General features: G+C 49.0%; 1 protein-coding gene across 4 annotated transcripts in view; it reads left to right on the top strand.

Annotated features, from left to right (window-relative positions):
- PECAM1 (platelet and endothelial cell adhesion molecule 1) overlaps nt 1–13,835 on the top strand; it is a 127,582-nt gene extending 113,747 nt beyond the window's left edge. For 3 of the 4 annotated variants that reach the window (XM_058284533.2, XM_058284536.2, XM_058284534.2), the window contains 2 exons: nt 8,057–8,079; nt 12,777–13,835. In XM_058284533.2, the coding sequence (XP_058140516.1) occupies nt 8,057–8,079; nt 12,777–12,806 (53 nt within the window). In that variant the 3' untranslated portion in view covers nt 12,807–13,835. The remainder of the gene's footprint in view (nt 1–8,056; nt 8,080–12,776) is intronic. The other variant, XM_058284535.2, reaches the window with a different exon arrangement.
- Nucleotides 13,836–14,340: the final 505 nt, after the last annotated feature.

Raw genomic sequence — 14,340 nt, 5'->3', positions numbered from 1 at the left:
TTGTGCCTTGCAGCCATCCCCGACTCGCAGGCCAGGAACTTCTACCACCATCCAAAGCCCCAGGGACTCTTGAGTCCCTCCCCCCTCCCCCAAGGGACCCTGCATCTTGCAGCAGGTGCCATTGCCCTCAGGGCGCCATCTAGCCTTGAAGGCTTTCTGTCCTGGAAGGCGAGAGGATTCCCACCTTGACTTGCTGCCGAAGTGGGGGAAGCTGCAGGCTTTGGCCGATTCTTCTTCCTTTTTCTTTCTTTCTCTCTTAATTATTTGGCACACACAAAAAAAGCAGGCATGCATTTTGTGGATTTCCCTCTTTAATTTCCTGGGACCTCAACATCTTCTTTGAACTTTCCTCCCCACTCAGCCTGAGAGGAATGTCCCCTCTCAGCCTAGGGATAGCCAAACGATCCTCAAAGCAGCCAGATCCTTCGGTCCGTGAAATCCATCGCTGGGGCCAGCTTCTCCCAACTCATCCTTAACAGCCCTTTGTTTCAGTCTCCACCAGAGCCTGCTAAGGGTCATCTCAGCTGGCATTCAGGTTTCCCAGATTCTTCAGCATCTCTCTGCTGTGGGTACCACTGCACCTCTATGGACAGCAAATCTCTTTGCTAGATGCTGACTTTTTTTTTCTCCCTATAATCTAATTCTCTCTAGGTTTGGAAAGTCCCTTCCTCCTTCATCATAATAATAGCTAACATTTATTGAACACCTGCTGTGTGAGTTTGGAGTGCTTTACAGGTATTAACTCATTTACTCCTTAAACAACCCTAGGATGACGGTTCTATTATTCCTGTACTGTAGGAAATTGGGCACACAAGTAACTTGTAGGTGCCCCATGGCTAGTACATTGGCAAAGCAGGGATTTGAACCTGGAAAGTGTCTTCATGTGCCTTTATGCTGCTTATCTAGGGCAACAGTTTTCCTCTGTATCACTCAGGGGGAAGAGGGGGGAGGGCTTAAGAGCCAGAATTCTGCCCTGTGAGGCCATTTTCTAGAACAGCAGAGTGCTGCCCATTGGAAGAAGGAACTGAGAAGCTAAAAGGGGAAGAGAGGGCAGATGAGCCCTATTCCACACCCAGCCCACTCGCTCACCCTCCTGGACACCCACTGTCCGTTCGGGTCTTCATTTTATTATATTTGGAGCCATACCATACCTCTCCCCATCCATGCACACACAACCCTGAGAGATCCCTCCATGATTTCTGGGGAGGAAGAAAGTATCTATTCCTGCAAAAGAGAAGGAGAGCAGAAACTTAGAGTGGCACAACTGCAGGGAAACCTGACATCATCTGGTGCAATAGTTCTCAAAGTGTGGTCTGCGACCACACTTTGAGAACTATCACATCTGGTAGGAACTTGCCAGAAATGCACTCTCAGCCCCTCGCCAGATGCACTGAATCAGAAATTCAGGGGGGTGGTGCCAAGCAGTTCCTGTTCTTAAAAACCTTCCAGGTGATCAAATTTGAGAACCATCGATCTAGGTTCTGTTTAGTCTGTCCCCCTCCTTTCACAGAGAAGGGAAGTGAGAGGGTTCATGAATTGCCCAGGGTCACGTAGACGGTGCCAGACTATCACTCTTTTTTTGCAAATTTTTTATTGTCTTTTTTTAAAAAGATACATAGATCACACAAAATGTTACATCAAAAAATATAAGAGGTTCCCGTATACCCCACCCCCCACTCCTCCCTCATCAACAACCTCTTTCATCAGTGTGGCACAAAATACATTTTGGAGCACTGCTGCACCACACGGATTATAGTTTACATTGTAGTTTACATGATGAAGGGTGTAGTAGTCAGGGTTCTCTAGAGAAAGAGAATTAACAAGAGATCTCTGTCAATAGTATGTGATTTTACGAGTCTCTCACGTGACCGTGGGGATGCACAAGTCCACGTTCCACAGGCAGGCTGCAACCAGGGGCTCCCATGAAAGTCCAACAAAGGTTCTTGATGAGTTCTGGGAGATGCTGGCTGTCCAAAGACAGCTGGGAAATTCTCACTCGATGCTGGAATCCCTTCCCCTTTTTAAGGCAGTCAACTGATTGGATAAAGCATCACTCACTGCTGATGGCAATCTCCCTGATTGATGTAATTGTAACCAGCTATCTATGATTTACCACTGCAGTAAAGTCAATGGTGACTAAAGCCCATAAATGCCCTTGTATTACAGTTAGTCTCGTGCTTGCTTAACAAAACAACTGGGCACAATTCCCTGACCGAGTTGACGCAATAGTCTAACCATCACAAAGGATATATATGAAAAACCCACAGCTAACATCATTTACAATGGTGAAATCTCAAAATCTTCCCCACTATGATCAGGAACAAGACAAGGAAACCCACTATCACCCCTCCTATTTAGCATTGTGTTAGAAATACTTGCTCAAGCACTGAGGCAAGAACCAGGTATAAAAGGCATCCAAATTGGAAAGGAAGAAGCCAAAATTTCACTATTTGCAAATGACATGATGCTATACATAGAAAGCCCTGAGAAATCTACACTAAAGCTTCTAGAACTTATAAATGAGTTCAGTAAAATCATAGGTTATAAGATCAATGTGCAAAAATCAGTAGCATTTCTGTACACCAATAATGAGCAATCTGAGGAGGAACTCAAGAAAAATAATTCTATTTACAATAGTAAATAAAAAAATCAAATACCTAGGAATAAATTTAACTAAAGATGTAAAAGACTAATGCACAAAAAACTACACAACACTGTAAAGGAAATGAAAGAAGACTTAAGCAAATGGAAGAATATTCCTTGTTCATGGATAAGAAGACTAAATAGCATCAAGATGTCTATCCTACCCAAACTGATCTACGGATTTAATGCAATCCCAATAAAAATCAACACAACATTTTTAATGAACTGGAAAAACTAACTATGAAATTTATTTGGAAGGGAAAGAGGCCCTGAATAGCCAAAGACACATTGAAAAAGGAAAATGAAATTGGAGGAATCACAGACTATCAGTCTCAACTCTTAAAGGGAAACTGAGGTGAATTCTCCAAGAAGCTGATGACAAAGTAGAAATCAAATCAAGAAATGTGGAAAATGTAGAAGCATAGAGCCAAATTTTAAGGAGGAAAAAAAAAAAGAGGATAGCCAGTTGGTTTGGCAACACAAAGAAAAGTGGCTATTCTGGGAAATGGTCTCACAGGGCAGAGTTCTGGCTCTTAACCTGCCTGCCCCCCCTTTTCCCCCTGAGTGATACAAAGGAAAACTGCTCCCCTAGATAAGCCTGCAAAGAGCACCCCAGGGAGGGGCCCTGGAGGGACCGACGGTGAGCGGCTGCTGGCTGGAGAGGCAGGAGTCCCCGTGGATGAGGTCCTCTGCACTCGAGGCTCTCAGTTCATCCTTTTTCTCTTTTGAATGAGGTGGCTGGACCAAGGTTCTTCAGTTCCCTCCCAAGCAACATGTGGTGAGTCTCAACTTCCACGAATGTGGAAATGAGTGTCGTTGGTCTTTGCTTTGGTTGCTCCAGACTCATCCTACCCTGCCCCCCAACAGTTCAGCCACTTCTGAGAGCCACTCCCTGGGTCTCTTGGAGCCAATCCTTTACATACGCCCTCTTCCCCCTTGACTCAAAGACCCCGTAGTCTTTGCTCTAAGCCTAACTGAGTTTTCCTTCTAATTTAAATTGTCATGGATCTCAGGGACCAACTTACTGGGTTTCTACTGAATTCATGTCAGTCCAGAGTCTCAGCTGGAGATTCTCTGTACAGTGAACCTAGTGGAAACGTCATAAGTGGGAGATGGAAACCTGGGTTCCCATCTCAGCTCTGCCCTTATCGAGTCACATGACTTGGCCCCACCCTCACTTCCCCCTTGGTTGTTTGCTTTTCCATCAAGTCCCAATAAAAGTCCTCTGACCATCCATGCAAAATCAGTACAGAGGTTACATCCTAAGTGTCTCTGGTGGTGGTGGTGGTGTGTGTGTGTGTGCGTGTGTGTGGTGGCCCTCGGATGAGTAAGGGCAGTAGCAGGCAGGTGGGGGTCCCTGGTGAAGGTCCTGGGGCTCCTCTCCAACTCTCCTACCTGTAATTGCCAAAAGGGGCCCGGTTGGACTCCAGAAATGGTCCACTGATGCTAACTCATTCTCCAGCCCTCCGTTTCAGGCTCTCTGTGGTCCTGGATCCTCCTGGTGGGGTAGAGATTTCGGGGCATAAAGGACAAGGATAGGGACTTTGGGGCAATTACTCCCCCTGTGTGAGCCTCGGGTTCTTCATCTATAAGATGGAAAGGAGGGGGCATCTCTTCCAACTCAAACATTCAACATCATGTAAGTCTGCTACTCTTCCTGGACCTGCTGTTTGTTGACGAATAACTAAGCTAACCTCTTCCTGTTCTAAGAATTAACTCAGTCTAAGATGAGGAAACCTTTTGCTCTTTGAGCATTTTCCTTCTCTCCCTGCTAAATGATTCCTTGCTATTACACGTGCAGGAGGGAATGAGAGGGGTTCTCGAAGCTAGATAAATTGTTTAAGAAAGACACTGGGTGGAAGAGGCTAAACACAGGGAAAGTAAGCACTTGGACAGCTAGAACAGGTTGGAAAACAGCTTTGGAACTTCAGTTATCACTTCTGCTTTCTTGAGGGAATGGAGAAAATGTTGATAATTTCCTTATAATACTTGGATTTGCAAATTTAGCACTTGGAGGTTTTAAAAAGTATGATTTCCTTTTAATTTTTTTGCCTAAGATTAGGATTTGCAAGTCTAAGTCAGTAATCGTAGCTCAATTTGTGACTTGTGATTTGGTTTTACCAGAAATGGGAAAATTATCCTGCTTTTACTTCTCTTACCAAAACAGAGGGCTTTATGAGGTCATGAGTTTTTAAGGAAAGCCCTGCAGGTTACTAACCTTTCTAACATTCAACTAGAGCCAATTTATTCACACCCCCTTTAGCTGCAGACTCTCTGCAGATTAATTTCTGTGTAGGATCATCACTTCTGTTTAGGCTGAAGCATCCTCCCCAGAGCTTGTTCATAGCTGTAGTGCTCTGGGTCCAGGGCGATGATGTTAAAAGCCCTCCCAATTCATTCTTCTAACCAGGGCATCATCTTTATTTCTTCTTCTGCCCAGTCCCAGCTCATCTGAGGAAAGGCTAGATTTTCATTTCCTCTCCTCCTGTTCTCCTGGTGCTTTCCCACTGACAAGAACTAAAAGAGAGAAATTACAGCTGGAGGGAGCCTCTGCATAAAAGCATAGCTATCCATGCCCGCTCTAAGCTCTTAGGGATTTCCCTCAGCCTGGTTGAGCCCTGTGTAAACTGAAAATTTCTGGCTAGCTAGGGACGTTTGCATCTTCATTCTGATTTAACACTTAGAGATTTACAACACTCTACCTTCTTCTGGAAGTACTTTATAAAATGGCCTGCAGTTCATCCAAAGAAAAGCCCATTAACCCGTATTTATCCAGGATTTTAAGACAGAGGGGTAAAGTCATTTCACTACAATTAGCAAGTCGTGTTCTTCCCTAGGAAAGAAGTCAGGTCTAGGATGAGATTTGCTCAGCTTAGAGCACTGGTTCTCAACTCAGGAGATAGTTGGCAATGTCTGGAAACATTTTTGGTTGCCACAACTGAAGCAAGAAGGGGAGGTGCTACTGTCATCCAGAGGGCAGAGGGCAGGGATGCGGCTAAATGCCCTACAACCCTCTCCCAACAAATGATTAGTAGTGCTGAGGTTGAAAATCCCTGGCGTAGAGGAATTCACCTCCTATGACTCCTCCAATAGGAGAGCCAGCTTCCCTAGGCCCACCTAGGAGGTGTCCTGGGCCCCCACCGCCCCCCCCATAAATGAGTTCCCAGGAGGTGCTGCGCCCCACTCCAGGGCCTGGCGTATGGCTCTTGAGTAGACAGGCCCCATCTCCTCATGTGTGCATCTGCTCGCCTGTCTTCACCTCCTGCTTCCTCTTGACCTGGAATTCAGAATCCCAGGGTGCTTCTTAAAAGGGGCAGAACCCCCTGGTCTTCACCCAGCATCCCCTGCCACCCAACAAACCAAGAGTGACTGAGCTGGACCAAAGAACGGGAGGGCCTTCCTGCCACATCCTGTCTGGGAGGGAGAAAAGAAGAGCCCTTGCGGGTCACGCTGCCCACCATCATCCGCGGCACGGAGCAAGCCGAGCCGGTGGGCACTGCCGACCCTGACCCCAGGGTGGAGTCTCCCCCTTCAGAAGGCAAGATGGCACAAAGGGACTCCATGAAAAGAAAGAATGCTACCCCCAGATTCTATTTTGTGGTGGTTGCTCTGTTCCCATAAAGAGCGGAAACTACAAACACAGTTTTTGTTGTTTTCGTTTAATTGTGCATTGACTTATCAGCATATTCAAATGTTTAGCATTTCATGCTCAAATTAACTTAGGAAACACTGTCCTGAGACCTCTTCCCTCTTACTTCTGATTCCAGAGCCCTTGGTGCTTTAGGGGAGCTGGAAGCAAGGGGTCCTTTGGGGCCTCCCAGGTCAGATTTGGGTGTGGCGTGGGGGGTGCCCGCGGCCTCACTCAATGTGTGGAAGTTTACACAATGGCTCGACTCCGAGGTCAAGCTGAGTCATCCATTTGGCTGCCTCTGGCCCCCGCCAGGACAGAAGAGGGGCCCCTTAGGAACTTCTGGCCCTGTTCCCTCTTCAGGGGAGGCACAATGGAGCTGTGATAAGACGGGGTCCGAGGGGGAGGTGGACTTGGGGAAGCAGGATATTTTTAAGTTTGAGAATACAAGGCCTGTGACTCCGGCTCTGGCAGAGGTGCCAGAGACTGCCCATGATCCAGGTGGCGGGGGATTGAGGGTGGGGGCTGGGTATGAGCCGAGCTCCGCCTCGAGGAAGACTGAGGACTTGGCAAGGGCTTGCACCCTGCCTCCTTCCCCCGCCCCCCCAAGAGAGCAGCAATCGACCCCAACGCCCGCCTCTGGGGACCTTCCCAGCTGCAGATGAGGTCCGGTGGCTTCTCTGTCCTCAGGGCTGTGTCCTCACGTGGACCACGTGGGGAATCCGTCCCTCCATCTGTCCAGTCAGAAACGTTGGCCTGAGTGGGGGGCTGGAGGCCTGGTCCTGTCCAGGGGGCAAACCGCACCCCTCTCTTGCCTCTTCTGGAGAAAACTGACTCCAACAAGGCGGGCAGAGACCACACAGCCTCGAGCCGGGCTCCTCGTTGGCCTTGCTCGCCCTGCTCGCACCTTCGAGGCCTCTGGCTGGGGCTCTTTTCCCCACCACAGCCCGGAGGGACGGTCACTCCCAGCAGTCAGGCCGGCAAGACCAGGAGGGTCCTGGGCAGTGGAGATGAGAGTCCCAGGGGCAAAGGGATGTAGGGCGTGCCCTCCAGGGAGTGGCCCGGCCCTTTGTTTCAAGAGCTTCCACAACGTCCACCCTTTCTGCTCTGGTGATTCCACTCCTGGGAATGTGACAGATAAAAGAGTGTGGAACATGGAACTAGCCTCATTCCCAAAGAGGATACCAACAGCATTGTTTACAACAGCAAAAACTTGGAAAGAACCTAAAATTTTCGAGGGAGGAACTGGTTAAGGAAACAAAGGCACATCCCTGTAGCAAACAGTATGCAGCCACTAACAATTCTATTTAAGAAAATGTTTATAAGAGCTTATTATGGGAAAGAGACGCAACATAAAATGGTATAGGCGGTAGAATTATAGCTGTTTTTTTTTAAATGCCTATGCGTAGTATAAAATAATTGGAAGAAAATATACCGAAAAGCAGACATTGTTTGGAGAGTGGGGCCAGACATGATGTTTATCTCCTACTTACTAGTTTTTTGGTAGTTTTTTTTTCTTAAAAAAAAAAAAATCACGTGGTACTAGTTTTTTTTTATCTCAAATGAGGTGCCAGGAACTTTTTCTGCTCGTCACATGGAGCCAGAGTCCAGGGGAGCAAAGGAAACTTGCTCTTGAGCAGCCAGTGAGCCCACAGCCCCAGCATTTCCGTCTACATCATGGCCCCTCCCTCTCTCCTGGACCTGCCCCAGCCTGTCAGACATTGGGGAGGAAAGCCAGCCTGTGCACTCGGCGTTGGTCACCCTAAGTTATCTTTTGTTTTGCAGGTTTCATGGAAAACAGATACTCTGTAAGTACACATTTCATATGCATTATTTTAAAAGTAGTCCGTTGAGCAGTGAAAGTGTGTCATACTCACCCAGGTTCTGCCTTCCCGTTAATTCCACTCCAGTTCTGACCTCCTCTGCTCTAGACCAGAAGATCCTCTAACTGGCTTGGGCCAGTGACATTTGGTTATCAGGCTTGCCAGGTTTTCTGAATTGTTCTTATTTCAAATATTCTCTCCCCTGTTTCCATCAGGATATCTGGTACTGAGGTACTGATGGAGACCCTGGGAATTCACCCTTCCCTGAGGGACTAGCAATCTAGAACACTTAGCTCCAAACGAGCAAAGTACATCTTTCCTTCCAGCACAGGGTCTATGCTTTGGAAATGTGGCAGATTTGGGGGTGGGGGTGGGGCATTTGCATGGATGAGTGGACCATCCCACAGCTCACTGCAATTCAGCAAGCCTATGCCAAGCGTCCACTGCCCCTCAGGTGCTCTGCTGCAGGAGAAGGTCAACTTCCTTGACCCAGGAGTTCACAGTCCAATGAAGGAATCCTGATTATATAAAGCACGCCTGAGCCATGAACAGAGGGGAGTGCAGCAGAGGGGTGCTTCGTTCCACCTGGGTTAGAGGTCATCACCAAGCAAGAGTTCTTGAGTAGGTCATGAAGAATGAATTGGATTGCAGTAGCATCCAGACAGCTTGGAATGGGAGGGTAAGAGAGTGCTGGTGAAAAGTGATAGCGGAAGAGAGTGGAGGTACTCAGTGGTTGAACACCTGCTTCCCATGTACAAGGTCCTGGGTTCAATCTCTAGTACCTCCTAAAAAAATAAATAAAAAGGATAAGTAATAGAGGAGAGGTAGGGCTTGAATGTGAAGGAGCTTTACACCATGTTCAGAGGTTCGTTCTGTAGGAAACAGGATTTAGGAAGTGGCCACTTGGCAGATGAGAGGGTCTGAGAGAGAGACAGACACTCAAGTTCAGATTCTTCACTCCAGATTTGAATTTTGCAAAGATGCCTCTTTCCCTGTCCTTCTACTCCCAACATTTTTTTGTGAGCTACCCGGCAATGCAGGAGTTAAATAGGCATCTATTATTTTTAAAAATGAGGACTTCGCCTCATAAACTGCTTCTTTAAGGTCTGAGCGGAACTTTCAGCAAGATTGCTGGTAGTGCTTCTGAAGGGGCCCCGGCTTTCTTTGTTTTGCCCGAGTCTGAATTCTTATAAAACAGAACTCATTATGCCGCTGACATTTTTTTTTTAATGGAGGAAAGCTATCCATTTAAGGAAAAGAGGGAAGGAATGGGTGTCTTTTTCTAGCCTGACTCCAGACTCCTGAGATCGGAGACTGTTACACCGGAAGAACAGAGGGCCCAATTTACAGATGAGGAAACTGAGGGCTGGGTTGGTAAAGCACTTGCCCAGGTCACCCAGCTCATTAGTACCAGAGTCAGGCCTGGAACCCAGATCCCCAGACTCCCTGTCCAGTGCTCTGTCCATGACACAAGACTCCCTCCAAGAGGCGATGTCACGTTCCTGGCAATGCTGGCCTCCAGAGAGTGGAAAGTGGGAACTTTGCTCCACCAGCAGCGTGGGACCGAGATAAACACGCGCTCTCTCGCTTCGATAAACCTGGCTGTGTCCACCCAGGGCGGGTCTGCTGCCAAAAGGTATCAGCATCCAGAGGCACCAACTTATTTACTTTGTCTACCATGCAAAGGGTCTCTCTGGGCAGAGGCTCCGAGCTCCAGACAGGGCAGAACTTTCCTTTCCCCAGGAGTAGTTTCCACACGTCTGCTCCCACGATGCTTGTGAGAGAGCAGTCACCACTGGCCCTGCCCCCCAAAATAATACAGCCATTTGGCGGGAGCGCAGGGGTTCCCGGCTGTGGAGAACGGGATTTTGAATCTTGAAACTCAGCAAATGGATTTTGTTTAAAAAAAGAAGCAGGTATAGTTTCCCTAATCATCAGCTGGGGAGGATCTGGAGAAAATTAATTGAATTGCCCAGCAGGGAAATGGGAGGGGATTTCCTTCCTGAAATCAAATCTGGCAATCATTCCCAGTTGTTTCATGACCGTTGCTTCTGAAAACACATTGAAGGAAATATCTTAACAATGAGATAGCCACTTCGCCAAATACTAATTTAGTATTGTTTGACTTGCTTCAATGGTACATTCTGACTTCATTTTTCCTCTGCCATTTTTGCCTTGTTTATAAATCGTGCTTGCGGCCGAGGCAGACAGATAGCGTGAAAGGGAACACGCTGTACTTAAGCTGAAGGGGCGAATCTGGACCTCCGTGGGTCTCGGCATCTTGGAGGGAACCCGCCTTCTTCCTGAAAAAGGCTTTGCCCGGTGGCAGCTCTCGTCCCTCCCTCCCGGGCAGCTCTCAGGCTGCAGTGGAAACTGCCCAGGAATTGGGGTCGGAGAACCTCAGTGTGAGTCCCGACTCTCCAGCCACCTTTTGAGTGACTTTGTCTTCCTCCAGGACAAGCTTCCTTGCCTGGAAACTAGATACGAGGCTGACGATGGTAGCAGTGACAACAACAACAAGAGCTCCTTAGTAGGAGGTTCTTGAGGGTTAAGCCCTTGCACGCCACGAACTCCCAGATAAAAGCTAGTTATCTGTTTTCAAGTTCTTTTCATCAGCCCGTGCGCTGTCGTGGGTCTGAGAGGGGGTCGACTTCCCTTGCCCCTGAAGCGCCCCCGCCGCATGAGTGGAACTTAGCGGTGGCTTACACAGGGCACGGGAGCCGTGCAAAGCCAAGCTTTGACTTAGGAATCGGAGAGCCAGGTTAAGAGCCGGCTTGTCCCTTCCTGGGCATGCCACCCTGAGCACATCTCTTAACCTCTCAGGTCCTCAGTTTTTGCGTCTGGAAACTGGGGATAATAAAACTTCCTCACCTGATCTGGGGGATTAAAGGCGCGCCTAGCACAAACCTGGCCCATTGTAAGTGCCCGAGAAGGCGCGCTTTCTGGAAGCAGGAAGTGGAGCTCCTGGGAAGTGTTGGAAGCAAAACGACCTTTGAGGGCGTGCGGACCAGGTCCTGCCGGAAGCAGGCTGATTTCATGGCTGTACTTGGTGGTTGATGGCTGGCCCTTGATTTAACCACGGCCAGCCCAGGCCCTTGGGTGTGAGCGTGATAGCCTTTCCTTCAAAATCCCCAAGGCCCCGGTGCCTGAGGCGCAGCCCTTCCCGTCTGTGGGGCTGGTCCAGAGACAGAGGGTGGCAGTGTCCCAGGGGGCGGGGAGACCTCGACTTGGGCTGCGGCCTGCAGGAAGGCTGGACACCTGGGTCATGTTGCAGAGAGGAGGAAGTGAAGGGTGAGTGGAGCTGCCAGGGCTGGCGGGCCTCCAGTCCCGAGAGGCTCCCACAGCTTTCTTGGCCTGCTTATCCGGGTCTCTCCTGGCAGAGGGGGTGGGGGGGCACAGCCTTGGTCTTCCATCAGGTCCCCTCTGCCCTGCATCCTGTTCCTTGAGGCTCCTCAGACCCAGCAGGGACTGAGCAAAATGGAGATGATGCTACGTCAGCCCCTCCTCAGGAAGCAAACCAGCCCAGCCGGGGGCCCCCACACCTTCTCCGCTTCTGCCTGTCGGGGTTCCACAAGCAGCAGGATGCCCCGTGCTCCCAGATGACCCAGAGAAGCAGACTTAGATGCTGCCTGCTCTTCAGAGACCCCCTCTACCCCGCAGATGGACTTGTTGGTACTTCCCAGCGTGCTCCAGTCTTCTGCCTCCTTGCTCACGGCTTCCCCTCCTCCTGGGAGATCCCTCTGTCCAAATCCCGTGGGCCTTGGAGGCCCAGCTTCAAGTCACTTCCCCAGAGAAGCCTTCTGTGATTCCCTTGCTGCTCAACCCAGAGTCCTCTCGCCACCACTGAACTTCTGCCGTTCGTTAGGGCCTGCCCCTTTCACCTTCTATTTGGCTTTGAATATGAAATTCCCAGGGGCACATTCTTGCATCCTCAGCATGGAGCACACAGTGCCCGGGTTAGAGTGGGGGCTCAGTCGCTGATGAGTGGGTGGGCAGGTGGGTGGACCACAAATACCATATGAAGCAGAGAATTGCAAGATTGTATTTGCACTCAGATTCGCTTTAAACCTGTTATTAGTATCACTTTAACTGAGGTAACAGACATATAACATGAAATTTGCCATGCTAACCATTCTCAAGTGTACAGTTCTGTAGCATTAGTTACTTTTACAATGTTGTGCTACCATCACCACCTTCCATTACTAACGGAATTAGATCATTTCAAAATAAAAGGACCTTAGAAATCAAGTAAGTTCAGTCCTTCAATTTAGAATCTACCAACAGGCCCAGAGAAGTTACACCTCCTGCTAGTTTAGAGGCAGAGCTGGAGCCAGAAGCCAGGTCTCTTTCAACGCTACTCTTTTCTTCAGTGGGTACACGTGGCACCCATGGGGCACAGGGCTGGGTGCACAGTGGGTGCTTGATGACCTTGGTTCAGAAAGTGATGTGCTACGTGTGTGGGAGGAGAGGATGTGAGCCCGAAGGAGCGGGTGTGGAGAGAAGGAAGTGGTGCGTGTGGGCTGGAGCTGCCCCTGCTGGAGGGGAAGAGGCACCGGCAGGTGATGCCGCTGCCTGGGCGTCCCTTTGAGAAGTGCAGACTGCAGTTTTGCATCTCTTTCCACCAGGGCAGTCCTGGGGCCTGAAGGGCGTGACTGATTGTGTCTTGTCTCTCATCACTACAGAGAACGGAAAGTTCCCTTGATGGAACTTAGGACGGCGAGGGCCAGTGTTGATCCCTGGGAAGACCTCCGTGTTCCAAGAAGAGCAGACGATTTCCAAATTCCAAGAGCTCTGTGCGCTTATTTATGAACCTACCTTGCTCCCACTGAACATAGCAATTCCTCAGGCCAACTCGCCAGTTCTTAAGTCAATTCTAATGCATGTTTTTTGGGTGTAAAGAGATACAGGGGGCTGTTAAGAATGTTCCACCTCCCATCCGGTTGGAGCATCATCCCTGATTCCTGGAACTAAGAGTGGAAGGGCAGCAGAGAAGGTTCAGGGTAGACAGACCATTGGGATATTTTGAAACTTGAATATTTTGTCTTGTACGGAGATAAGAAGAACTTTTCCAAGCGCCCCCTTACACAGAAGCCTGTTTTTACTTAGTAATCACTTCTTGCACGTGGCCTGCCTTAGGGGCTAGCTTCTCTCTTTCCCCTTGGTCCTTCAATAGTCTCTTGGTTCCAGGCAGCCCTTGCCCCTTGGAAATGCATTCCAACCAGACTGCTTCACCCTGGTCCCTCCATGACTCTCCTTCCCCCCACTTACGGGACAACAAAGCTGCTTGGGAGTGAGTACTTTGAAATGCAGACTTGAAGACAAGGTTCATTCCAGCCAATGCACAAAATAGAAACTGAAGTTGGACAAAGCACAGATGTTCTCAAGCTGTTTCTCTCTACTCTTTTCTTTCTTTTCCTCTACCTTGCTGAAGGCTAAAAAGATGGGAAGACGGGTGCCTACAGCAAATATTGTTTTTTGAATAGAAAATTGAATTGTGTGTTTTTCTTACTAAATTTTTTATTTATTCCTTGATAAGGAAATGGTCACAAGCCCTGAGCTGTTTCCTACAGTGCGGGTGACAGCACATGTGGGTGGAGGGGGGCCGTGGCCGCTCTGCTCTGGAATTTTGCTAGTGAGCACACCTACCTGAGGAGGCAGCAGCCCTTGTCCGCCTTAGTGGCACAGCTGCAGGGACCTTGAGGGGGTGCTATATTAAATAAATATGATCTTTACTCTTTCCAGATCTGTGACGTGTCATTTTCTGAAAGACCACATGCAAAGAGATTATCTATAGCACTTGAGGACACCTCAGGCTTTCCAAAGTCACCAAGAGAACCAAGTGGATCTGGTCGCAGACTGAGTTTACACAAGGGCTAGTTTGGCCTTTGTTCAAGTCAGGCCCAGAGGTAGAATGAGGCTAAAACACTGAGTCATTAAAATCTGTTGGGGGAGTAGGTGTAGCTCAGTGGTTGAGCACCTGCTTCCCTTGTACAAGGTCCCAGGTTCAATCCCTGGTACCCCCAAACAGAATAAATAAATAAATAGGTGAGGGAAGCAGACTTGGCCCAGTGGTTAGGGTATCTGTCTACCACATGGGAGGTCTGTGGTTCAAACCCCGGGCCTCCTTGACCCGTGTGGAGCTGACCCATGCGCGGTGCTGATGCGCGCAAGAAGTGCCCTGCCACACAGGGATGTCCCCCGTGTAGGGGAGCCCCATGCACAAGGAGTGCACCCATAAGGAGAGCC

Source organism: Dasypus novemcinctus, chromosome 21 (genome assembly GCF_030445035.2).
Source record: "Dasypus novemcinctus isolate mDasNov1 chromosome 21, mDasNov1.1.hap2, whole genome shotgun sequence".
In the NCBI taxonomy this organism is placed as follows: Eukaryota; Metazoa; Chordata; class Mammalia; order Cingulata; family Dasypodidae; genus Dasypus; species Dasypus novemcinctus.
The sequence above is the reverse complement of the archived record's forward strand: the minus strand, read 5'-3'. Positions and strand labels throughout refer to the sequence as shown.